Source organism: Brassica napus, chromosome C7, assembly GCF_020379485.1.
Source record: "Brassica napus cultivar Da-Ae chromosome C7, Da-Ae, whole genome shotgun sequence".
In the NCBI taxonomy this organism is placed as follows: Eukaryota; Viridiplantae; Streptophyta; class Magnoliopsida; order Brassicales; family Brassicaceae; genus Brassica; species Brassica napus.
In genome coordinates, this window is record NC_063450.1 from 41,922,910 (window position 1) to 41,946,708 (window position 23,799).

Here is a 23,799-nt window from a genome sequence, read left to right on the forward strand (position 1 = left end):
TAGCATATATTATGTGTATGTGGTTTCATGTAAGTTATGTGATTAGGCCAACTGTTGAAACATTAAACTATGTATGTGCCAAATTATACTTGTGGGCATCATTAGTAGGAACATTTGCAAAGAAAACATTTATAACCAAACACATTAGATAATACATTTTGCATGTTATGCTTTTAAAATATTAAGGAATAAACTATGGGGACATATTTATATGAAGAAAAGAGAAGTGAAAAGCTGCAACAATATTGCTTTCAAAATGTTTTAGCAGCTAAAATTATAAGTTTAAATATAGCATAGCAAAATTTTTAAAAACTATTTTTCTGTTGTGAAAGTAATGGAAAAAACTCACTTTATTTATAACATAGAGGTTCTTTATATAAGATATTACACCTAGGGATGTTAAAACGGGTTACCCGAGCCCGTTTAAACCCTGCCCGTTTAGAACCCGTTAACTTCATGCCCATTTAGAGCTCTGCCCGTTAGAGCCCGTTTAACTGTGGCCCGTTTACAATTGTGATGCCCATTTACCCGTTTAGATCCGTGAGCCCATTTATTTTATTTTTTGTCAACTTCTAATATTACAATTTAATTAATTTGTAATGACGTTAAACCTTATACCTTTTTTTGTAATGACATTGTTTTTAATTATTTCTTTTATTGTTATTGTTTTCTTTTTTTAAAATGCAATTTTAATTATCTTAAGATATGATTTTGTGCAATCTTATTAAAAACCTATTTTTAAATGCAGTTTTAATCATTTACATGCTCAATAACATGTAATAAACCTGATTTAAAATCTGCAGTGTATCTAATACATATTTAAAATCTGCAAGTACATAAATCTGAAACTTAGAAAGTGAAATACAACAAACCATTGAGAATGACAGGATGTGGTAGCTCGTTTGGTAAGGGTCTTGGGGGCCAATTGTCATGCTCCCGGGTTCGAAGCCAGACGGAGGGGAACTGTCCATCCTGTCATCAAATGCAGTACTGGGTGTTGGGCCTTGTCCCCAGCCCAGGTAAAGCCTTCTCGGTGAAGTGGACCGCTGCCTAACCGGGCCCAGGGGAATGATCCACGTAAGTGGGGAACCCCTGGATTATCAAAAAAAAAAAAAAACCATTGAGAATCTGAAAGCACATAAAGCTTCTGTCTGAATTTTTTTTTAAAAACTGCAAACCATTTTGAAACAAGACATAAACCAACTTCATCCTCCTCTCTTAGTCTCAAACCAACGATCCCTACTCCATCTACATGAGCTTTGAATCTGCAAAGAAAAAAGAAAATATTATTGCAGCCACACAAAAGAAAATGGGAAGCTCGGACGAGGGTGAATGTATTAGTGTTTACACGTTCTTCTCTATTAAAGACAGAAACAGGTCATGGTTAAACCAAAGAGGCCAAACGCATGGTGTTATCAGCACCAAAATTCTCACAGAAAATGAATCAAATCTCACAAAAAAAAAAAAACTAAAACTTTCTCCTGAACTAATTAAGTAACAAGACGCTTGCAATAAAACTCAATTAATAGTCAAGGTTACCTCTTCACTCATGCTCATTCTCATGGCATGTTTGAACTCAAATCGAACAAAACTAAAGTCATCTTGTCTACACAATTACAAAACTGCAAAAGAGAATTGTAATGAGACTAAATAATCACTACAAACAGGTTCCATTACTTCAAAATCCTATTAATGCTCATCAGAAAGAATCTTAATCCACACAAAACCAAAGAGACTCCATTACTAATGAGACTATGAGAGGTCTTATAAGCTTACCTGAAAGTGAAGATAACCCACCAAACACAACAAAAACCCTCACAGCAGAAACATACACTTCGAAGTTACCAAACCTCCTGCAACCCAGAATCAAAACCCAGATTAAATAAAACATCATCTTCTCCAAAAATAGATCACACGAAACAAAGAAACTCACTTGAAGTATTAGGATTTAGGACGCTCACAATCTCACAGGAACCAAAGTAGGCTGCAACCTATAATCAAAATTAGAAGAAAACAATTTCGAAATTAGATGCTTACCTTCTCTTAGTGAAGAAGACGAAGAGACCCACAATATTGTTTCTCAAGTTCGATTCATATCATGTTTCTAAGTTTCACTTTCATCGAAACAGAGCTTAGAGGAGAAGAATTTGACGGCTGCGAGATTCTAATTTCTGAGATCAAAGGAAAGCATAATGATAATATAACGTAGTTTCACATATTCTGAAAAAAAAAAAAAATTAAACGGGCACCCTTCTATTTCGTGGGTACACCCGTTTAATAAACACTCTTAAAAGACCGACCCTGTATGAGCCCGTTAAGTATTTCTATATAAATAAACGGGTATGGGTTCTGCCCGTTTAGAATCCGCCCGTTAAAGCCCGCGGGCATCAGACCCGTTTTAACATCCCTAATTACACCGTCATAGATAAATGGAAATAGTACAAATCATAATCCAACTAGGAAAATGAAAACATAAAGACATAAGCAAAAAGAAAAGTTGACCGACTCTCTCTTTTTTGGGCCGCTGATGGTATAATCCCTTGGTTATGAGCCATTCACAATCTGGTTCATAACACCTCTCCTTGTATGCCGTAACCATTTAGAGCTTGTAATGTGCTTTAATGTTGCCTCATTAAAACCTTACCAGGAAAACCCAATTGGGACAAAACCATGGTGAAAGAAAAAGAGTACAACACACATTACTCTCCCTGATTTGGACTTTACTGTCCAATTTTCTGTAATCCGTGGGTGATGAAGATCTTGGGCAGAATATGCTTCGTCCTCGAACATGATAGTTGGTTCTTCTTTACCATCGGCCATGCCACAATCTGATCGAACATATTGAGTCATCGACCTCAAATACACACACACGAAATCTTGGATGATGTTGTTGTGATATGCGTGTACCACCATGTGTAAAACATAACATGTCTGAAAACAAATCAACAAAACCAAATAAATCCTCTTTATGCTGGTTAGTATAAAATAAACCAAAATCAAAGGCTTCTTCACCGTCCTTCTTATGGACCAAACAGATCAGTGTCTAAAACAAGACTTCTGCATCGTCCATCTCAGGACTAAATGGACTTCTTTATCGTCCACCTTTGGACTGAATGGATCAGTGTCCAAAACAAGTGATCTCACGCCCATGTACTAGATAATGGGTGAGACTGATCCATATTAAATCTCTTGAGTACCATTTTCTGTATATACTATTTGATGCACAAGGATTTCATTGTTAATGTACTCAAGTTGTAATCCCAAACAAAACTTTGTTTTCCAAGATCTTTCATCTCAAGCTCTTTCTTGAGATATTCAATTGTTTGGGAAATTGTATTCAGAGTTTACTAGGATATTCAAATCATATACTTTGATGATTATCAATATTGTTCTCGAGAACTTGCTGTACTTTCAGCTCAATACCCTCTAGTACTTTCATTATCCAGTGGACCATATAAATATGCAGTCACTACGTCAATTTGCTGCAAGTCTAATTTTCTCTCTTATATAGCCAGACTTATGAGAAATCTAAAAGTAGTTGCATCCACCACATGACAGTATGTCTCCTCATAATCTATTATTGGTCTTTGTGAGAATCCTTGTGCAACATCAGCTTTATATCTCATGATTTCTATTCCTCACAAGACCCATTTATATCCACTGGTTTTAACATCATATGGCGTCTTAATCATATGGCCAAATACGCCTTTCTTCTTTAAACTATTTAACCCCACGTTTTCATTCAATCCAATCTGTTCTACGAGTGCACACTCTTATATTGACGTGGGTTCATGATCGTCACTTATATTCATAAATTCAAGTGCGACCTTGTATGCAAATAAATCATCTTATGTCGACATTCCTTATTTCCATTATGTTCTAGACATGATATAATCGATTGGGATTCATTATTATCAGGACCTTTAATATTATGCAGCTTGGCGTCCTAAGCTACATTGTTTGGTACCTGTACCTTAGAGCCAGCCGGCCTTATCTCCATATCTGGGATGGTTTCCTTAGTAACCTCGGATTTTGATTTTGATTATCATTCTCTGCACCTTTCTTTTGTTTCCGAGGATTCTTATCTTTTGGAACCTATTGGTCTACCACGTTTCATACGTTGTCTAGACTCTGTTGCAACTTGACTGTGTCTCTTCTTGGACATCAAATTCGTTGGTGCTTTACAAGCTAGTTTATATATGACTTAGTCATTCTTTTTCGGGTCAGCAAATGTGTCTGGCATTTGATTAGCTAGCTTTGTAAATGTATAATCTTTGGACGTCTATTTCACATTCTTTAGTCTGAAGATCTTGCCAAGACATTGATGGTTGATTTCATTCTATTTTTTTTACCAGCTTTATTATTTTTCTCCTCCTGGTCTTAAAATAATCCGTTTACCTGACTTCAAATATAATCACCCATAGTTTGCTCAAGATACTTTATTATTGTGGGAGAATCATATCCAGCATATATCCTCATCCTCCTTTTGAGGTCCCATCTTAGTTCTCTGTGGTGGAGCAATTAGTACATAGACAGCACATCCAAAGATCTTATGATGGGGTATGTCTGGCTCTTGACCCGTTAATAATTGTGATTGGGGATATCTATGCTCACTAAATGGCCTGATGCGTAATAACTTAGGTGCATGTAAATTTCGTGTGGCCCAAGCTGTGAATGAGAGTTTTGACCTCATAAGTTATGGTCTATCAATCAGCTATTTGCATTTTAAAAGATTTCAGCTAAGCTGTTCTTGGTATGGACATGTATCACAGAATTCTCAACACTTACCCCCATAGACATACCATAATCATTTAAACGCTTGAGACATGTATTCACCAGTATTATCTAGACATATAGTCTTTATTATGAAAAAGGGGCTCGTAGCCGTTTTACTGGTGATGGCCTAATGAGTTTCCCTTGTGTACATGCTACACACGTGAGATTCTTTGGGATAACTCTTCTTATATTTTAATGTGTGCCTTTTGAATATGATTTTTCGCAGGCTTTTAGCCTCTATCATACTGATCTATGCATAGTCTAGGTCAGTAGAGAATGCATGTATAGTCTTTAGGACTTATTATGGCCTTGGACGATTTTATACATATATCTGAAGGAACTCTTTGTTTCCTTCGCCCATTGTTTCAATATGGAAACCAATCATTCTTATATCTTTAAAACTCAATAGGCTGCTCTTGCTCTTAGAGCTGGGTGAATATAAATGCATCACTGATTTCTAGATGCATACCCTTAGGCAATAATATATTAGCCTAGCCATAGTCTTCTTTCAGACTGGCGGTACCTGCTTTAGTACTTATATTGGCGTTTTTTAGTGTACTCATATAGAAAAATCATTCATTCATTTAATATAAGCAGACAATGTAATAGAAATAAATTCAAGGAGATAAAAATCAGAGAAAGCATACAAGCAAAGCAATCACACAAGTTTGATGTCGAAATCAGCTTATCAAATTGATTCTTTTAGGCAATAATAAGTCTCATATTTTATAAGATCATCTTGATCATGTTCGAAATTATTTTCACCATCTTTATAGACCAAGTGAGTTTTAAGATTGTTCCCTTTCAGACTCTCTTTGGGAGTCCTTCATATCTTTGCCCAATGGTTCTCCATTCCACATCTATGGCACACTGAATTGGTCGAGCTTTGTGGTTTAAAGGATATACCACGGCCACTGCCTTGACCATGGCTCAAATTGGGTTGATACCCACGGCCTCTGCCATAGTGATTCCCATGGCCAAATGTGTTATAGAGGCTATGGCCACATCCTTTCCACCCTCCACGGATATGACCGTGTGGTATATCATTCTAGACGTGGTTACCTTTTTTCTTCTGCGGCCTTATTGGTATCAGGTAATGGGGTTAATCCAGGAGGTCTCAATTCACTGTTTCTCATCAGTAATCCATTATTTTGCCCGGCTAGCAATAAACTCATCCACATACTTATAGTCCTGGATTTTTGGGATTTCTCTAATCAAATAGGGCCTTTGGTAATAACATCGTTCTTTGGTGATCATATCTCGATTTTTTAACTCTGTCCAAAGGTCTAGAGGATTCTCTATAGTCAGATACTGATCTTTGAGACTCTTAATAAGATGATGGCTAATAATTAATATTGCCATGTATCAATTTTTCTCATTTGGTATTATCGCCTTTTGTAATTCATTCACCAAGTCCTTTGACTTTAGGATAAACTCAGTATCCAGTGCCCATTTCAAATAATTATCTCCTGAGAGATTTAGGACAGCAAAATCCAAGTTGATTTTCGACATCTCAAATCATATATTAATCAATTTTAGATCTCATAAAATATTTAACATACGGCCATAAACAAGACATGCTATCAAGTCAATACATTTCTAATAAGCAAACAAGCCACACGGCCAAATGTGATATAATGCAATAAGGCCACACGACCAAAGTTATATATGATGCATAATAAGTCACACAGATTTATCAAGCAAGAGTATCGACGAAACAAGCAATTTCTATATGTTTTCATATGGCCATATGTTTATAATGCAAATCTAGCATACTGATTCTATATGTACAAGAGTGGAATTATGGAACCTCAATTTAAAGCAATCAGATCATGCAAAGGTGATAATAATCAGATCATGCGCATAACATAAACATGTTGTTCAGGATGATATATGATGCAAACTGGCCACACAGCCAAGTAGATATGATGCACTCAATCTTAGCAATCGGATTCTATATGTGAAAGGGTAATTGTAACAACCCGCCCTGTGAGACCCAGGCTTACAGCGCTGCAGCGCGCCAACCCCAACCCCTCTATTATGGAACACCTTCCATAATTAGGTTGTTGGTGAGCGTCGAACCCACGACCTCACCCTTTAACAGCCTTCCCACAAGACAAGCTGTCACCAATTGAACTGCAGGTCAATTGGTGACAGCTTGTCTTGTGGGAAGGCTGTTAAAGGGTGAGGTCGTGGGTTCGACGCTCACCAACAACCTAATTATGGAAGGTGTTCCATAATAGAGGGGTTGGGGTCGGCGCGCTGTAGCGCTGTAAGCCTGGGTCTCAAAGGGCGGGTTGTTACATAAAAGTCGACTTTTTATTATGAGAACCTCCGACCTCACCCTTTAACAGCCTTCCCACAAGACAAGCTGTCACCAATTGAATTGGTGACAGCTTGTCTTGTGGGAAGGCTGTTAAAGGGTGAGGTCGTGGGTTCGACGCTCACCAACAACCTAATTATGGAAGGTGTTCCATAATAGAGGGGTTGGGGTCGGCGCGCTGCAGCGCTGTAAGCCTGGGTCTCACAGGGTGGGTTGTTACATAAAAGTCGACTTTTTATGTAACAACCCGCCCCGTGGGACCCAGGCTGACAGCTCTGCAGCGCGCCGACCCCAACCCCTCCATTATGGAACACCTTCCATAATTAGGTTGTTGGTGAGCGTCGAACCCACGACCTCACCCTTTAACAGCCTTCCCACAAGACAAGCTGTCACCAATTGACCTGCAGATCAATTGGTGACAACTTGTCTTGTGGGAAGGCTGTTAAAGGGTGAGGTCTTGGGTTCGACGCTCACCAACAACCTAATTATGGAAGGTGTTCCATAATGGAGGGGTTGGGGTCGGCGCGCTGCAGCGCTGTCAGCCTGAGTCCCAAGGGGCGGGTTGTTACAGTAATATTAAAACATTCAATCAAGGTTTAGAAATTAATCAATCAGTTTCAGGTATGAGATTTAGCTAGACGAATAATCAGATTCAATTAGGTTTTATCAAGACTAGCAATTGGATCAATAATAAAAAATAATCAAACGGATTCAAGCATTACACAATTTAGAGTTTCGATCCAAAAATAGGGTTTCAATCATGAAAAACCAAAACAATCAGTTTCAAGACTGATTCCATCAATTTTATTAATCAGTTTCAAGGCTGATATTTATCAGTTTCAAGGCTGATATTTATCAGTTTCAAGGCTGATATTAGCAAGATGGAATCAAGCAATCTGATTTTAGGAATACGCAAATTAGGGTTTAGGGTTTCAATTCAAAATTAGGGTTTTATCAATCAATCAGCTTCTAGCAAATAATCTTAAACCTCAGAACAGTTGATTATATCATGAAACTATCAACCTAGTATAATATGAAACCTCGAAACATTCAATTCGGATTATGCAATACACAGATTCTATTTTAGGGTTTATATTATAACAGATTCTAACATGCAATATTAAATCTCAAATCATTCAATCAAGTTATAAAAACTATCAATCCTAACTCACATGGATTTAAACCTCAAAGAAACATTCAATCAATCAAATAAAACAATCCATGCACACGTAATTTAGGGTTTACAGATTTTAGGGTTTCACTTTGAACATTATTTCATTCGATTCTGGGTTCTTATAGTTTAGGTATACCTTAAACCTTTGATGGGTTGAATGGAGCACCAAGAGAATGAGCTTACGTGGACTGGTACAAACTGGAACCTTACGCGGACTGGTCCAAACTGTTTCCTTGCAGTCCGCGAGCTGAGATCGGGTACTAGTTGAGATCGAAAGTGATTAGGGTTTATCGATAGAGAAAGAGAGAGATCGATGGAGATTCAGATAGAGATAAAAAAATTAGCTTAGGTTGAGCTGATCGGGATCGTTGGTACGCGAGCTGGTACTTGCAGTCAAAGAACTCGTAGATCTAGAACAATTTGATCACAGACTGGAACATGCTGATCGTACAATCTGGAATAGTTGAGGCGTACTGAAACTTGCAGAGATCAGTCCACAGATCGATCTTGTTGAGATCAGTGGTCGAATACAGATCATGGTCATGATCAAAGAGATGTGATCGATAGAGATTAGAGTTTTAGCAATGAAGAGAGATTTAGGGTTTATGGTCGATATTTTAGCTTAGGGTTTTAGAGATCAATCGTGCTGATAACGTGTTGTGAAAGTAATGGAAAAGTCTCAATTTATTCATAACATAGAAGTTCCTTATATAGGAGATTACGCCATCATAGATAAATGAAAAAAGTACAAATCATAATCCAACTAGGAAAAAGAAAACATAAAGACATAAGCAAAAGGAAAAGCTGGCCGACTCTCTCTTTCTTGGACCGCCGATGATATAATCTCTTGGTTATGAGCCATCCACGATCTGTTTCATAACATTTTCGTTCATTTACAAGATTGAATCAATTTTTTTCTATTTTGACCATTTTTATTACCACTGGGTAAATTATATGGAAACCCATGATCATATATTTGATATGGTCACAAACTTAAAGGTTAAAGATTCATGTGTGATTTTAAAATATTATCATGTCCACCATGAAGTAATATAGCTATGGCTCAACCAAGACTTTCACGTATTTCTTAACATTTTTACAAAAAAAAAGGAAAAGATTTTTACGTATACATCTACTGAACAACATAGAAATAGAGCATTTCTAATCCATTTCAATATTTATTTCCATATTGAAAAAATAGAAAAACTCTATTGTAAAAGTATTATTTTTATCTCAAAGTATATAGATAAAATAGAATTTCTTTATATTTTTCTTAAAATATTTTTTTAAAACAAACTTGTTTCTATATAGAGTTTTTTTTTCTGTTTTAGAAAAAAATAGAGTGGGGTCACACATTTCTGTGGCCCATGTCATAAACGTCACGCACGCATAATTTTCCGTGGCCCATAACATAAACGTCACGCTGTTTAGCCTATTAACAAACGGCATGTAGTCCAACAGATCATCATCATCTTTGTAATCCTCCCTTATCTAACCCGAGATAAAACGCAGGAAGAACCATAGAACAGATACGATACGAGTGAGTGAGACTCTCCTCTTCGAGTGCAGGCAACAATGGCGCCATTGGCTCAGCAATTCACGGGGTTGAGATGCTCTCCACTCTCTTCCTCCTCTAGGCTATCGAGGACACCGGCCAAAAACTTCCCGCAGAACAAATCCGCCTCCGTCTCTCCGACGATCGTGGCGGCGGTTGCGATGTCTAGCGGGCAGACAAGAGAGCGTCTCGAGCTGAAGAAGATGTTCGAGGACGCTTACGAGCGATGCAGAACTGCTCCCATGGAAGGTGTCGCCTTCACCGTCGACGATTTCGCGGCTGCTATTGAGCAATACGACTTCAATTCCGAAATCGGCACTAGGGTTTGTCTCATCTTTTATTCATTAAAAGTTTCGAACTTTGAGCGTTAATCGCTACTTGAGATTTGCAATCTATTGTTATGTTGGTTTCTTTAGAAGTAGGCATTGGCATTTCGGGTATACGTTTGATTTTCGGTTCTAGGGATATATGATTGGTTTGATATTTAGGAAGTTCAGTTTTGGTTCGGTTATTTGCGGTTTTCATGTACGGCCTAATATCTGAGATAATTTTGGATTTCATTGGGTTCCGGTTTTTTTGGTTAATTCGGGTTAAAGAGTCAAAAAAATTGGGTTTTGGTATTAAATGTCTGTATTTTCCGGATTTTCGGATAAAAGTTTTGATATTCAGATAATTTTGAATATTTCAGATAAAAAGTATTCGGGTAATTCGGTTTATAAATAGTATTTTGAAAACATTTGATTATTTTAAAATTAAATATAGTTAATATTTATAAGTATACCAATTATATTATAGAAATTCGTGTACCCATTCGGTTTTCAGTTCAGGTTCGGTTTTAGAGATAAAAAAATGTGTTTGGGTAATTAATAGGATTCAAACCCGAACCAAACCTAGATTTCGGTTCGGTTATTGGGCTCCGGATAAATGTGCCCTGGCTTATGTAGAAGTATGCATCATTTTGTGGCTATGACATTGTTTCAGGTCAAAGGAACGGTGTTCAAGACTGATGCAAACGGTGCATTAGTTGACATTTCCGCAAAGTCTTCGGCTTACTTGTCGGTTGAACAGGCTTGCATTCACAGAATCAAGCATGTGGAAGAAGCTGGTATAGTTCCTGGTATGGTTGAAGAGTTTGTCATCATAGGTGAAAACGAAAGCGATGATAGTTTGCTACTGAGCTTAAGGATGATCCAATACGAACTTGCTTGGGAACGATGCAGGCAGCTTCAGGCTGAGGATGTCATTGTCAAGGCTAAGGTACATTTGGGAACTTGGTTGTTACTCATTGGTTGACAATGTCATGAATTGGATTGGATTGTATGGTGTAGGTTATTGGTGCTAACAAAGGTGGATTAGTGGCTCTAGTGGAGGGTCTTCGTGGATTTGTACCATTCTCGCAAATATCATCGGTTAGTACTTGTCTCAAAAGCTTTTACGAGTTTTAAGGATAATCAAACCTGATGATGTGTGTTCTTCTACAATTGTTTTTGTCAGAAAGCAGCAGCTGAAGAGCTTCTTGATAAAGAAATACTTCTAAAGTTTGTGGAGGTTGATGAGGAACAGACAAAGCTTGTTCTCAGCAACCGTAAAGCTGTAGCAGACAGCCAGGCACAGCTTGGAATTGGATCTGTGGTCCTAGGAGTTGTTCAGAGCTTGAAACCATATGGTGCCTTCATTGACATTGGCGGAATCAACGGACTTCTCCATGTCAGTCAGATCAGTCATGACCGTGTCTCAGATATCGCAACCGTTCTTCAGCCCGGTGACACTCTCAAGGTCACTCTACCACAGATATTCTTTTAATTTTTTTTTAGTATGATCTTTGAGCAATAACGTATAGTGTTAACAGGTTATGATACTGAGCCACGACCGTGACAGAGGAAGAGTAAGTCTTTCCACCAAGAAGCTGGAGCCAACACCTGGCGATATGATTCGCAACCCAAAACTTGTTTTCGAGAAGGTAACACTATCTCCACTGAAATGTTCTCTCAATTCCTTTCGATCATGTTTCTTACTTTTCTCTTGTCTCAAAGGCTGAGGAGATGGCTCAGACGTTCAGACAGAGAATCGCCCAAGCGGAAGCAATGGCCCGTGCTGACATGCTTCGCTTCCAACCTGAGGTACAGTTTTAGATCATAACCACCGTTGGTTCTTTACAAAAGTTATGTTGTTGGGGTTTGGTTTGTTCACCAGAGAAGATTTGTTTTTGATGGATAATGATAATAAGTTAATGTTTGGTGTATATGTTCGAGCAGAGTGGACTGACGCTGAGTTCTGAAGGGATACTCACCGTCGAAGACGTTCCTCCAGCCGTTGATCTTTAGATTCAAAAGCTTTCTTTTTGTAAGTTTTTTTATAGACAACTACACATCCTTGAGCTTAATGTAATATGTAACAAACTCGTGTGTGTAATTTTTAAAATCTATATTTCGTTTGCAATGCCCAAAAAGTTCCATCAGAACGCTTTGCCCTGAGAGCCCAACTGACGTAAACGTATCACAAAACATGTCCTTCACTATATAAGCTACAACAAAAATTACATTGCTAATCAGGCTGCTAAACTGTATTTTCAATTGTATCGTTCTGTTTCCGTTTTTTGTTACTCTTCTCATTACATAATCGCAACTAACTCGAGTTTGTCTAGGGTTTTAAATAACAAACTAAGCTTAAGTCTTGCTGTTTTCAAAGGCATGGTCACGACGGCAAGGAACAGTAAACGTAGGAACCAGAAGAAACAAGAGACCAATGATCAGGTTATAAAAAGGAAGTTCGTGGAGATACTAGGTAAGGGTTCGTTCGGATAGAATACACCAAACCAGACGGCTCGATGTTCTACAAAGCCATGAAGATATCAGCTATTAACCGCCACGATTCTCTCGACAGAGAGTTTCAGATCCTGTCAAAACTCAATCCGGAGATGAAAACCAGATCAATCAATCAACCAAAACACGGTTTAGACACTGCAAAGAAATCCTCAGGGGGTCGTTAAACTGTCTTATAGAAGATTATTGTTTAGACCACCGATTCATACTGGAAAAATCGTATCAGCTTCCGCGTTGTCTATACCTGAATGTGACAAAACATCCCTTAGAAACATCACTTTTCTACATACCAGAAAACAAGAACACTTAAAAGAGCAGAAGAAGGACGTTAAAAGAGTCAGACATCATCGTGTTTTCTCTTGGACTGAAGAGCTAAGCGAGCGTCTCTCTCTTTCTCAAACTGTCTGTAATCGGCTCTCTCCAAGAAAGAAACTTTATCCAGATACTGATCAGAGCTCTTCTTGTACTTATCCAGCTCGTCTTCAACACCTTTGTTCTCCTCCTTGTACTCTCCCCAATCTTTCTTCGTCTTGTCCAAAACGCTCAGCTTCTGTTTCTTTTTTATCTGCTCAAGAACCGCATCAACCCCTGAGGTCGATGCAGAGGAGGAGGCTTCCTTTGAACCCGCTTCCACTAACCGCTTCACTTCGATTTCTTGCCCAGCAAAGTCTTTGACCTCTGTTATCTGCAAAAGCACAGTCACATTTAACTTAAAGCATACACGACACAAACCGATCCTTTTAGTTCAAAACAGCTGAAATATCTTAGATTCTAACGTTGCTTAGGCAAAGCAAAATCATATATTAACTTAAAAAGACAGAGACTTTAATCATGCACAACCCCCTCTTCTTAGTTCAAAACAGCTGAGAGATGTCACATTCACATAAAGACAGAGACTTTACTCATACAAAACCCATCTTCTTAGTTCAAAACAGCTGAGAGATGTTAGATTCTAACTAGACCTAGTCAAAGAAACACAAAAGGTCAAGCCTTTTGCTCACCTCAACCTTGCCACGGCTCGATGCAGCTGCAGCGGTTGCAGTAGCGTTTCTGACAGCAGCTAGAGCGGCTGCAGCAATGCTCTTAGCCTCCTCGCTACAGCTATTGTCCGAAACGCTATCTTCCTTCAGTACAATTGTGTGCTCATTCTTCTTCTTCTTCGCATCCACACCAAGATAACTTGTCCAGTTCTGCGTTATAGATAAAAAAAGGGTTAAAAAGCGCGCACACACACACACACAAAATAACAACGAAGACGCAAAACGCAAAACGCAAAACGCACGCTATTAGCTGAGTTTTTAGAGGGCAAAGCGGTTGAGCTCTTTGAGTGGAAGTTGACTCGCTTTTTTGGTACTCCTGCATTCATTCGCTCCCACATCTCCGCGACTTTCTTAGACACACTGCTCGAACCACTTTTCTCAGGCGAACTTTGTTTCTCTGATTGGTTATGAGACTCCATTCCTGGATTCGGACACGAACTAAGTGTGAGTGTTTGAGTACGATGGGGTATCAAATGGAAGAGTAGAGGGAAGCTTTAATTGGTGAATACCGGTGTACTTTTGTGATGTAGGCGGCGGCGGAGAAGAGTAGAGGGAGCGAGCTCGCTCCAATGGTGTCTTCTTTTATTTTCCTATTGGGCTTTTGGGCCTTTGATAAAATAAAGAATTTCAAAGCCTGTTTTGTAAACATTTTTTTGTGTTTCTTCTCGTATTTGTTGTTTTATCACAAATTAATTTTATTAAACCTCAATTTTTGGATACAATCCTTTTTGATAATAATAGAGAAATTCCCTACGATAACATTCTTTATCAAACTATATTTTGCATTTTATTGGTTTGTTTTAAGCACATTCAGATTTACATAACAATATTTGATGTCAAAACATAATCCCTCTGTCTTGTTTAATTCACTCACCAAGTTGCATGCTATTCGCATTACTATCCTCTACAACGTTCGACAAAACTTTCATACTATGATATCCATAGACAAACACCGTGACACGTCGATATACGTCAAGCAACGCACTTGTCAAAGATAGAAACCAAAAGAACCATTATAAGGATGTGAAATTTACGAAGCAAAACGTTACGGTCTGATTCGTGTTTTCGGTTAAGAGACATTAGCTGCCGAGAAAATTGAGAAACATGTTAGCATGTTGATCAATCAGCCTTTCTAGGAGCGGCTCTAGACTTGGCGCAGTAGTCGAACAAGCTCCCATCGAAGCATCTCCTAACAGCTTCTTTGGATAAGTAGCCATTCTCGTCTTTAGCCAGTAAGTAGAGTACTCCCCACTCCATTTTACTCGCTGCCCTGTTTCCATTTTCATACGCCATGCATTAATAAACACAGAGATCATAGTGGAGAGAAAGAGAGGATGGGACATACCAGCCAAAGAAATCGAATGCGTTACGGTTAGCCTCAGTCATTTGCCACAACTCGTAACGGGTTAACTTATCAGGTACTGTACGCGCGTACTTACTAAACATGTTCTCCAGATTTGCCGGGATGTACCTGAAAGTTCCAAATTTATAATCACAATTCCGACCAAGTATCACGGACATTGGACAAGGGTTTAGTTATAAATAGACGAACCGTCCTTCTGTGTCGTAAGTAGATGTGTCGCTTCCATGTTTGGCTCTGTGGATGTTCTTGATGTAAATCGGGAACGTAAAGGTAGGCATCCAAGTCTTTTTTGGTCCATTATGAAAAGAAAACAGACAAGACATGTTGAGGAACCTAAGGAGATAATAAAGACACACCGCTCTACGTTCGATGAGAGTTACTTACAGGCGATGTGGCGTAACTCATGGTAAGATGCACGATGAACGTTAGAAAGAAACAAAAGATCACGTTGAAACCAAGTGCTCTAAATCCTGATCATCAGCAGCAGAGCAATGATTGTAATGATATTATTTTCTCCTTGTTGAAACGACTTTAGAGATAGATACCTCGGAATGTCTCGGATGGGTAGATGATACCATCACCATCTTGATCAAAAAAAGCAACGTGCTGTTGAAGAACAGACATGTCGTTGTGCTTGTGTCCCCTTGTCCCGTCAAGGTTTTCCATGTCAGGTGCAACCATGGCTCGTGGCACATCTGTTTTGGATCAACCAAACAACTAGTGTACGTTGAGTATCTTGCACAAGAGGGAAGAACACATATGCAAAAAATATAAAGAAAATGTACGAACATGGTTTAGGGAGACGGTTGTCGAGATCAGTTCGGACCTTTCTCTCGGCTGTTATCGGAGCTTTGGCAGCCACCGTCGCCATCGACTCTGATCCTGCATCCGACGCCATTGTACTTTCTCTCTCTAGTTGTGTTTTGTGGTTCAGAGAGGCCTTTTTTTTTATAAATAAGAAAAGAGATCTGAGAAGAGAGAGTGCAACTGATTCCAAAGAACTCGCGGGAGTTGCTTTCGTCTTGAACAACTACCTACTGTGTTGACACGTGGTAATCTTTCCATGTGTTTCTATGACTAAGCCATTTTTGCTTCATTTAAACCAGAAATCAAAATTGAGTTATTTTGTTATGCTCATCTTCTACATTGTCAAAAGTTCTTTCGTGTGGACCGATCATGTTGAGCCACGCAAGCTATAGGATCCACATTGTGCTGTATTTTATTGGTTTCATATAAACTGTTGTTGGTGGCCGACAAAATTACCGCTTTTTCTTTTAACAAAATAATGACGTGTCGAAATCTCAGACGATGGTAAGATTACACGAGTGGAATCCAGCGGTCAGGAAAAAACGTTAAAAAAGGATGATACCTCCATGCTCATTTCTCTTGCTTTCTGGATAAACAAAAAGAAAAGCACACTAGATTTTTTTTTTTTTTGTTTTTGTAACTGCCTTCATATTAAAATTGCAGAAAGAATAAAAACGTTTTACAAAAGCACTAATGATCTAGTAGAAGTAGCCCAACAGCCCAATATAAACTCATATTTTAGAACACATTAACCTTAGATATTTGCCCAGTAGGAAGTCCAAAAGATTGAGCCCTTTAGTAAGATGGAGATGGTGAGCCGAGAGATTTGTCGGGTAGAAGAAACAGAGAGACGATCAATGGTGGGAGGAGAGTCGATGTGGAGCATGTGATAGATCAACGAAACCATAGTTGTAACATCTCTGAGGAGCGTCTAGGGTTGTTCTCTCTGAAGTTATTGATTTTGTTCCTCAACTGGTGATCAATGATGGAGAACAGAGAATCCACCGATCGAAATTGAGATTGATGCAACCGTTTATTTCGCTCGTTCCAAATCCAGTATAGTGTAGCTTGCCATCCAAGGAGAGTTAGAGATCGAGCAGTTGACGGAGGAGGTAGGGTCGACATCTGATGAAGCGAGGAGACCCAACTTCGCAGCGGAGTAGTTCGGCATCTATTAGCTACTAGAGTCCATAGTGCGAAGGAGAATGGGCAGTCCCAATAAAGATGATCCCTGGATTCATCACAATTATTACAGAGAAGGAATCTGTAAGCCCCAACTTATTAACCTATCTCGCGTCGGGAGCCTATTGAGCGCCACCAACCATCCATGAAAGCTCTGCCTTGGAATGCTCCGTGAGGTCCAGATTGCTTTGGTCCACTCTTCAGCTTCGCCATTTCCTCGCAGGTGACTATAAACATCCCCAGTACTATATTTGTTGGAAAGCCTCCCCAAGATATGCCACTCATAGTCATCCTCTTCTCATTGTAGTGATGAAGGAGAGGACTTGAAGTTGGTGCTCTGTTCTCGCGGCAGGAAGAAGCCAGGCTCCATTGCGATGTAGTGAGGCCAAAGTCGCACTGTTTGGGATCCCAAGCCGTGATCTCCCACCTTCTAGGTAGTCCTGAAGCTTCCCAAAGGGACTCCAATTATCAATCCAGAACCTACAGCTTTGACCATTGCGAATGTGCAACTTGATAAGAGGGTAAGCAACATCTCTAAGTTTCAGTAGTTTGTTTGTCAGCCAAGAGAAACTCTGAGACGGATTTGTAGTCCAGTAGTTCGACACTGATCCTTTAAGAATAACTTCCTTGAACCAGGAGACCCAAACCGATTCTGGTCTGAAGAAGAGAAGCCAAACCAAGCGCAGGCAGCATGCTTCGTTCCATAACAGGAGATCCTTCACACCTAATCACACCTAAGCACACTAGATTTTTCCTCTCCTTTTAGTTGTATTTTATGATGATTGACTGAAAATCCTCAGTTTCTGAGGGTAGAACAAGGAGGGAAGAGACTGAGATCTTAAAGCTAAACAAAAAAGATGGAATCATAATCTTATTCAATTGTAGTCATATCATGTCTTTTGATCATAGCCGGTCCTCGATTAAAATCCGTAAAACAAAGATTTTAGGCGCCAGAGATTATAAAAGTCTGATGACGCCACAAACATAAGATTTCACTTTAGCGTAATAGTTGCGAACTTAACCTCTTAACTTTCAGACCACTAGTTCTATCGTCAGCTCTATATTTTTTTCTTCTATGACAATAAAACAATTTTTTCCTTTTCTGATAATAATAACAACTTAATTTAATTCATTCATTGGTTGCATGTTCTAAAGGCATGATTAATCTCGGTTTCTTAACCGGAGTTTTTAATTCATTTGACATTTTTAAAAAATAAAGTAATTTTATAATATTTTATGTAATTTTTTTTCAAAAATACTTAAAATATAGTAAGAAAATAACATGTTCAAGGGGCATAATTTTTTTATACGCCTTAGGCTCAATATGCATCCGGACCGGCACCGCCTCTGATATTCAACCGCTATGTCTTCATCTTATTCAGCTCTACATACTTCTGAAGAAGACAGATACCGCAACTCTTTCTGGGGACAGGAACTGAAATGAATAACCATGTGCCCTGCCAGGTGGTCAACTCTGGTGGTGGGTATTTGTTTCCATCTCCTTCAGGATTCTGCATTGTTTCAGCTGTCCACAGATTGGCTATGCAGGAATTTGCCCTTTGGAGGCACAATCCTCATCATTGATTGATTAATCATCATCACTCTCAAGAGTTCTTTGATTTCTCTGATAATGTTCCTTTTCCTAATCCTCAAGCAGAGAGTAGTGAATGGAAAAGATGGGCAGATCAGCTGATTGACAATGGTTCAGAGCCGAACTTCTTGGTGATCCAAATTCACAGGTTTAGTTTCTCACTTTCTCTATATCCATATTATATGATCCCTATATTTCCTCATATGTCGTCATCTAATCAGCCTTTGCAACATATACTGACACCATCTTTAGACGTACCACGGCAAGAGGTAAGTAACAACTAACCAGCAGCAGCATCAATCAGGTGGTTTCGTTGGAGGCCCTGCAACACTAATGTGTTTGGATCCATATGTCAGTCTTACCCAAGAGCTAGTTGTGAGTTTGGTTCAGCTATACCTATAAAGGCTATAGCAAATTATCCATAAATCGCCAGCTATCATTTGAAAAAGAAACTTTAGGTTTTAGTTGTGACGTGAGGAATACATTAACCGAAATGATCATGATGATGTATCATGTTATTGATGATGATGATGATAATGTTGGATGGATATTATATTATTCGATCATGGCTGTGCCCAATTAGGTATGTTTTCTGTTCATAAGAGATAATAATGGTATTATTAAGTTCTTGAAGCTTCATTTATAAAAGAAACCAGACATAAGGTATTAGTAATTGTGTAACAACCTTCGCATGATTGAATTTGTGTATGCCAATAAAAATTAAACACATATATATCATACGATTGTCATTATCATCCCGTGTTTTATACTAAACTTTTAATTCAAGTCACATCTACTTTTCCAAGCACACCATAGGAATTAATTGCTTCACCAAACATCAAAGTATATTAAAAACGAAATAAAAGTAATCAAACTTCAAACGGTGTGATGATCTATAATTTAATAACACAACCTCGCTCACATCAAACTCTCACTTGCTGTGCACTTTGGGTTAGCCTTTCAATGCGTTATGATTCTCTCTCTGCCCTCCTCATTTTCAGACCAGCTGGTAAAAAAGCCATTTTGTTCTTTCTTTCTTTATAATCCAAGTGTCGTTTTTTCATATTTAGTATCGAAATTTCATGTTTTCATAATCTCCTTTTTTATTATAAGAAACTAGATTCTCTACAGTTCAAAATTGTTTTACAAAAATAAATTCAGATACGATCAACAGTTATGCTCTTCTCTCCTTTAATATCTCCATAATTAGTGCAACAAATCCGTTTCGTGAGTTTATACTTTCAAATTTTCTTTATCTTCTCCATTAAATCAATCTGTGTTTATTCAGCTCAGTGTTTAGGTAGAAAAAGTGACTGAGAAATTCAGAAACGTTCATTAGATTCTGAAGCCAGCTTTAAAAAAAAAAACTTGGTCTGATCTGCTTCATAGAGAATGATTAATTTATTTTCTGTTACTATCCATTTTGCAGGAAATTAGAAAAATGGACCCCTTGAAGAAGAAAGAAACAAGCATAGTTTGATGGAAGTATCTTGATCTATCTTTTTTCCACAAAATAAATATATTTATCTTAGTAAAGAAACAAAAAGTTAGAGAAAATATCATGTGAGGTGTGGTTGATAGTTGGCAAGTGTTGCTATAAAAGAAAGTGATAGTTTCCTGAGAAAACTTATAGGTAAGAAGAAAGTAGGTTTTTCTTGGGAAAAGCTTTTCAGTTACAGAGAGAAGTAAAAGACAAGAGACAGAAACAACAAGAAGTTGATGGAAGCAAGAGGTACTAGTGGTATAAGCATGAAGTCATTAGAGAGAGTGGTTTCAGATAAAGCATTAAAGCTTGGAAACTCGTTTCCTTGTCAAATCTGTGTGGTTGGGTTTCTCTGTGGAATCTGTCTCACCTCTCTTTTCTTAGCTGCTCTCACTTCCATTGGCACCTTCGAGCTCGCCGCCTTCTCCTTCTCCTCTTTTTCTCCTCCTTGCAATTCCACTTCTCAAATCATCAGTAAGTTTCAAGAAGTTTTGGTAACTACTTGTGTATGTTTTATGTAATGATAGACTTGTTGTGTTATATGCAGACATGGGTGCAGACATAGACATGAAACTGAAATGGAAGAACAAAGCTGAGACAGAAGAAGAAAATGATCAGGTGAATCTTTTGGTCTCTGCTTGGGACAACTTATTACTAAACAATGAAGACTACTTCAAGAAACTAGGGATAAGCAAATCTGATGTCCCAAACGCTCCACATTTGGAGAACTGTGAGGAGAGGACACGAGCTAGAGAGCGCTTGGATACAAGAATATCAAACCATACATTTCCTTCTTGGGTATGCTTTCATATTATTCTTTGTCATCATCAAGAAGCTAATGATCACATAAAAACACTTGTTTCAGATCAATGGAGGAGATGAAGATAACTATCCATTAACTAGAAGAGTGCAAAGAGAAATATGGTATCATCAGCATCCTTTGGACTGTGAAGACAAGAGTCTCAAGTTCCTTGTAGCTGACTGGGAAACGCTTCCTGGCTTTGGTATAGGAGCTCAGATCGCTGGAATGACTGGTCTTCTCGCAATAGCTATAAACGAAAACCGAGTTCTTGTTTCAAATTACTATAACCGAGCAGATCATGATGGTTGCAAAGGTATGTCCTTAAAAGACATCAACACCCTAGGCTACAACATCTTCTTGATCAATCTTCTGTTTGGTTGCAGGTTCTGCTAGAGGAAGCTGGTCTTGCTACTTCCTACCGGAAACATCGAAAGAGTGTAGGAAACGTGCGTTTGAAGTAATGAAGAAGAGAGAAGCGTGGGAGAGAGGGACTGTTACAGGGAAACAAAACTACAGCACCAAGGAGATTTGGTCTGGACATATACCAAAGAGATGGGGTAAGCCTTGGAGTTACATGAGGCCAACTACAGAGATCAACGGAAGCTTACTCACCAGTCACAGGAAAATGGACAGGAGATGGTGGAGAGCACAGGCGGCTAGATACTTGATGAGGTTTCAAACGGAATACACTTGCGGTTTGGTGAACGTTGCTAGACATTCTGCGTTTGGGAAAGAAGCTGCTGAGATTGTTCTCTCGGCAGGAGGTTGGAGAAAGAAGAAGAAGAAGAAGAGGTCGGAGATTGAGGAAAGCGTGTGGTCGAGTCACAAGCCGTGGATACCGAGGCCAATGCTGAGCGTGCATGTGCGTATGGGAGACAAAGCTTGCGAGATGAGAGTCGCAGCTTTAGAAGAGTATATGCGTTTGGCTGATAGGATCAGAGAACGGTTTCCGGAGCTCAACAGGATCTGGCTCTCTACGGAGATGAAGGAAGTTGTGGACAGGAGTAAAGAGTATGGTCAGTGGAGATTCTATTACACGGAAGTGGCGAGACAAGTTGGTAATAACTCGATGGCTGAGTATGAAGCTAGCCTTGGGAGAGAGATGAGCACGAACTATCCTCTTGTTAACTTCTTGATGGCGTCAGAAGCTGACTTCTTCGTCGGAGCTTTAGGCTCCACTTGGTGTTTCCTCATTGATGGTATGAGGAATACCGGTGGTAAAGTCATGTCCGGTTTTCTCAGTGTCAATAAAGACCGGTTCTGGTAACTTCACCGCTTCCACTATGTACAGAACTTCTCCACTTCTTGTTTCTTAACAAAGCGTTTTTTTTTTCGGTTTGGTTTAGGCGTTCGGGTGTCAAATTTGTTCCGGTTTGGAATCAATTCAGGTTTGAGTTTTCTGGAGCACAAATTTAGATCTCATTCGGATATATAAAAGTTCGGTTTGGTGTCAGTTGGGGTTTACTCGGGTTCGATAACACATCGAAAATTCGGTTAAACCAGTTTTAGGTTTGGGTCCGGTTATAATTCATGTTTAGTTCTCCAAATACTTATTTCTAACTAGAAAATACATATTAAAATTCACAAACTTGAAAATTTTAAGCAATTTGCATTAACAAAAGCTTGGGACATGAATATAAGTGTTTTTTTTAATATCCATTTGAATTCGGATTTGATAAAACCCAAAATACCATAGAATAAAATCCATTCAGATATTATGTCAGGTTCACTTCGGTTTAGATTTACCCTTTAACCAATTATATCAGTTTGGATTTTCGGGTTCGTTTTTTTTTCCCATCCCTAGTTTGGTTTATAAACAATTCAGATCAACCATGAACCAACTTCACTGATTAACTGAACAGAGCAAAATGGCTGTTTCTTATATAACAAACGTGTCTTCACTAAGAATGTCACAAATAAGATGGCACACTACAAAACAATAACGCAACCAAACTTTCTGCACAATAAGCAAGACAAGACTCGATAAGATTGTGTCTGAAACGAAATCCACAACAGGGCAAAAGAAATTTACCTTGACAGAGAATGTTTCTGTGGGAAGTTTTGTGGTAAGGAGCTCTCTGAGCCTCCTAACGGCTTTGACCTTATTGGTTAATATATCGAGCAGCGGAAGAACCTCTTCCGTCTTAAGAGGGAAGTCAGGGGTTAACCACAACACAGGTCTTAACCCTTTCAGGCTCGGTCTAGAGAAATTAAGGACTGGAAGCAAAAAAAAAATTGTGGGTCCATAACTTAATAATTTAAGACAAAAAAAGAAAAAGTAAAAAAAAAATTACTCAGGGTTATTCGAACTCTTCGCATCAACGCATATCAATTTCTAGTTAAACCACCAGAACTATTGGAGATTTTATTAAATTTAGGGCCGAAATTTTAGTTATTATTAATGAAAAATCTTTAAAAATTTAATCATAAAATAAGTGTTTTTTCTTTTTAAAATTCTAAATAAAATACAATTGTAAAAGTAATCTTATTTTTCTTATAAATAACAATTCTAAATAATTTTCTGTTAAAAAATTGTACACTAAAAATAACTTCAAATTTTTCACCTTATATGATTGTGATATTTGTCAATAAAAAATAGATTGTGAATATGTCAATAAAAATTTGCCATTAATTGAAAATAACATATGCTTATTTTAAAATCCTAAAAAACAAAATTACAAAATATTTTTTTTAATCCTAACAAAATAACATTTTTTGTTCTTTTTTTATTAAGGGCCTGACTGGTTCAAACACAGCGGTTGCGGAAGTTTTCGGATGCGGGTGGTTGCGGTTTCTAGCGGTTTTAAGAGATTTTGTGACTGCTATGGTGGTTAGAAATTGGTGCATTTGCGGGATATTTGTGACTGGTTGATTATGATAT

General features: G+C 38.4%; 4 protein-coding genes and 1 long non-coding RNA gene across 9 annotated transcripts; 2 read left to right on the forward strand and 3 right to left on the reverse strand.

The window, feature by feature from the left end:
- Positions 1-763: 763 nt before the first annotated feature.
- On the reverse strand, positions 764-2,242 carry LOC106352249. The gene is made up of 4 exons (XR_007325946.1): positions 1,934-2,242; positions 1,777-1,853; positions 1,179-1,265; positions 764-1,092 (listed from the first exon to the last, which is right to left on the reverse strand). It is a non-coding gene; the product is annotated as an uncharacterized LOC106352249 (long non-coding RNA).
- Positions 2,243-9,764: 7,522 nt separating this feature from the next.
- On the forward strand, positions 9,765-12,271 carry LOC106348859 (30S ribosomal protein S1, chloroplastic-like). The gene is made up of 7 exons (XM_013788676.3): positions 9,765-10,151; positions 10,810-11,085; positions 11,157-11,237; positions 11,323-11,604; positions 11,678-11,788; positions 11,862-11,948; positions 12,084-12,271. Exons 1-7 carry the CDS (start codon positions 9,849-9,851, stop codon positions 12,150-12,152), a joined length of 1,209 nt encoding a protein of 402 aa, XP_013644130.2. The 5' UTR covers positions 9,765-9,848; the 3' UTR covers positions 12,153-12,271.
- A 490-nt stretch (positions 12,272-12,761) lies between these two features.
- Positions 12,762-14,292, reverse strand: LOC106348860 (craniofacial development protein 1). The gene is made up of 4 exons (XM_013788677.3): positions 14,200-14,292; positions 13,933-14,111; positions 13,652-13,840; positions 12,762-13,335 (listed from the first exon to the last, which is right to left on the reverse strand). Exons 2-4 carry the CDS (start codon positions 14,107-14,109, stop codon positions 12,988-12,990), a joined length of 714 nt encoding a protein of 237 aa, XP_013644131.1. The 5' UTR covers positions 14,110-14,111; positions 14,200-14,292; the 3' UTR covers positions 12,762-12,987.
- A 183-nt stretch (positions 14,293-14,475) lies between these two features.
- LOC106352247 (peroxygenase 2) lies at positions 14,476-16,020 on the reverse strand. The gene is made up of 6 exons (XM_013791907.3): positions 15,843-16,020; positions 15,599-15,748; positions 15,438-15,523; positions 15,243-15,337; positions 15,036-15,161; positions 14,476-14,960 (listed from the first exon to the last, which is right to left on the reverse strand). The coding sequence occupies exons 1-6, from the start codon at positions 15,949-15,951 to the stop codon at positions 14,810-14,812; spliced, it is 717 nt and encodes a 238-aa protein (XP_013647361.1). The 5' UTR covers positions 15,952-16,020; the 3' UTR covers positions 14,476-14,809.
- Positions 16,021-19,460: 3,440 nt separating this feature from the next.
- Positions 19,461-22,506, forward strand: LOC106348857. 5 transcript variants are annotated; one of them, XM_013788672.3, is made up of 6 exons: positions 19,461-19,642; positions 20,063-20,590; positions 20,664-20,914; positions 20,982-21,231; positions 21,302-22,181; positions 22,265-22,506. In XM_013788672.3, exons 2-6 carry the CDS (start codon positions 20,353-20,355, stop codon positions 22,332-22,334), a joined length of 1,689 nt encoding a protein of 562 aa, XP_013644126.1. In that variant the 5' UTR covers positions 19,461-19,642; positions 20,063-20,352; the 3' UTR covers positions 22,335-22,506. The 5 variants fall into 5 exon arrangements, with proteins under 5 accessions (XP_013644126.1, XP_013644127.1, XP_013644128.1 ...); XM_013788673.3 differs by having other exon boundaries at positions 20,676-20,914; XM_022706955.2 differs by lacking the exon at positions 19,461-19,642 and adding an exon at positions 19,715-19,860.
- Positions 22,507-23,799: the final 1,293 nt, after the last annotated feature.

What these genes read in the sequence shown, in the direction of transcription:
- LOC106348859 (XM_013788676.3), top strand. Translation starts at nt 9,849, where the DNA reads ATGGCGCCATTGGCTCAGCAATTCACGGGGTTGAGATGCTCTCCACTC. An exon ending in ATGTCATTGTCAAGGCTAAG is followed by an intron (nt 11,086 to 11,156) that starts GTACATTTGGGA and finishes TGTATGGTGTAG; the next exon opens with GTTATTGGTGCTAACAAAGG. An exon ending in TGCTTCGCTTCCAACCTGAG is followed by an intron (nt 11,949 to 12,083) that starts GTACAGTTTTAG and finishes ATGTTCGAGCAG; the next exon opens with AGTGGACTGACGCTGAGTTC.
- LOC106348860 (XM_013788677.3), bottom strand. Translation starts at nt 14,109, where the DNA reads ATGGAGTCTCATAACCAATCAGAGAAACAAAGTTCGCCTGAGAAAAGT. An exon ending in CTAAAAACTCAGCTAATAGC is followed by an intron (nt 13,841 to 13,932) that starts GTGCGTTTTGCG and finishes TCTATAACGCAG; the next exon opens with AACTGGACAAGTTATCTTGG. An exon ending in CGAGCCGTGGCAAGGTTGAG is followed by an intron (nt 13,336 to 13,651) that starts GTGAGCAAAAGG and finishes GTGCTTTTGCAG; the next exon opens with ATAACAGAGGTCAAAGACTT.
- LOC106352247 (XM_013791907.3), bottom strand. Translation starts at nt 15,951, where the DNA reads ATGGCGTCGGATGCAGGATCAGAGTCGATGGCGACGGTGGCTGCCAAA. An exon ending in CCCATCCGAGACATTCCGAG is followed by an intron (nt 15,524 to 15,598) that starts GTATCTATCTCT and finishes GCTGATGATCAG; the next exon opens with GATTTAGAGCACTTGGTTTC. An exon ending in ACTTACGACACAGAAGGACG is followed by an intron (nt 15,162 to 15,242) that starts GTTCGTCTATTT and finishes TGGAACTTTCAG; the next exon opens with GTACATCCCGGCAAATCTGG.
- LOC106348857 (XM_013788672.3), top strand. Translation starts at nt 20,353, where the DNA reads ATGGAAGCAAGAGGTACTAGTGGTATAAGCATGAAGTCATTAGAGAGA. An exon ending in ACCATACATTTCCTTCTTGG is followed by an intron (nt 20,915 to 20,981) that starts GTATGCTTTCAT and finishes CACTTGTTTCAG; the next exon opens with ATCAATGGAGGAGATGAAGA. An exon ending in AGATCATGATGGTTGCAAAG is followed by an intron (nt 21,232 to 21,301) that starts GTATGTCCTTAA and finishes GTTTGGTTGCAG; the next exon opens with GTTCTGCTAGAGGAAGCTGG.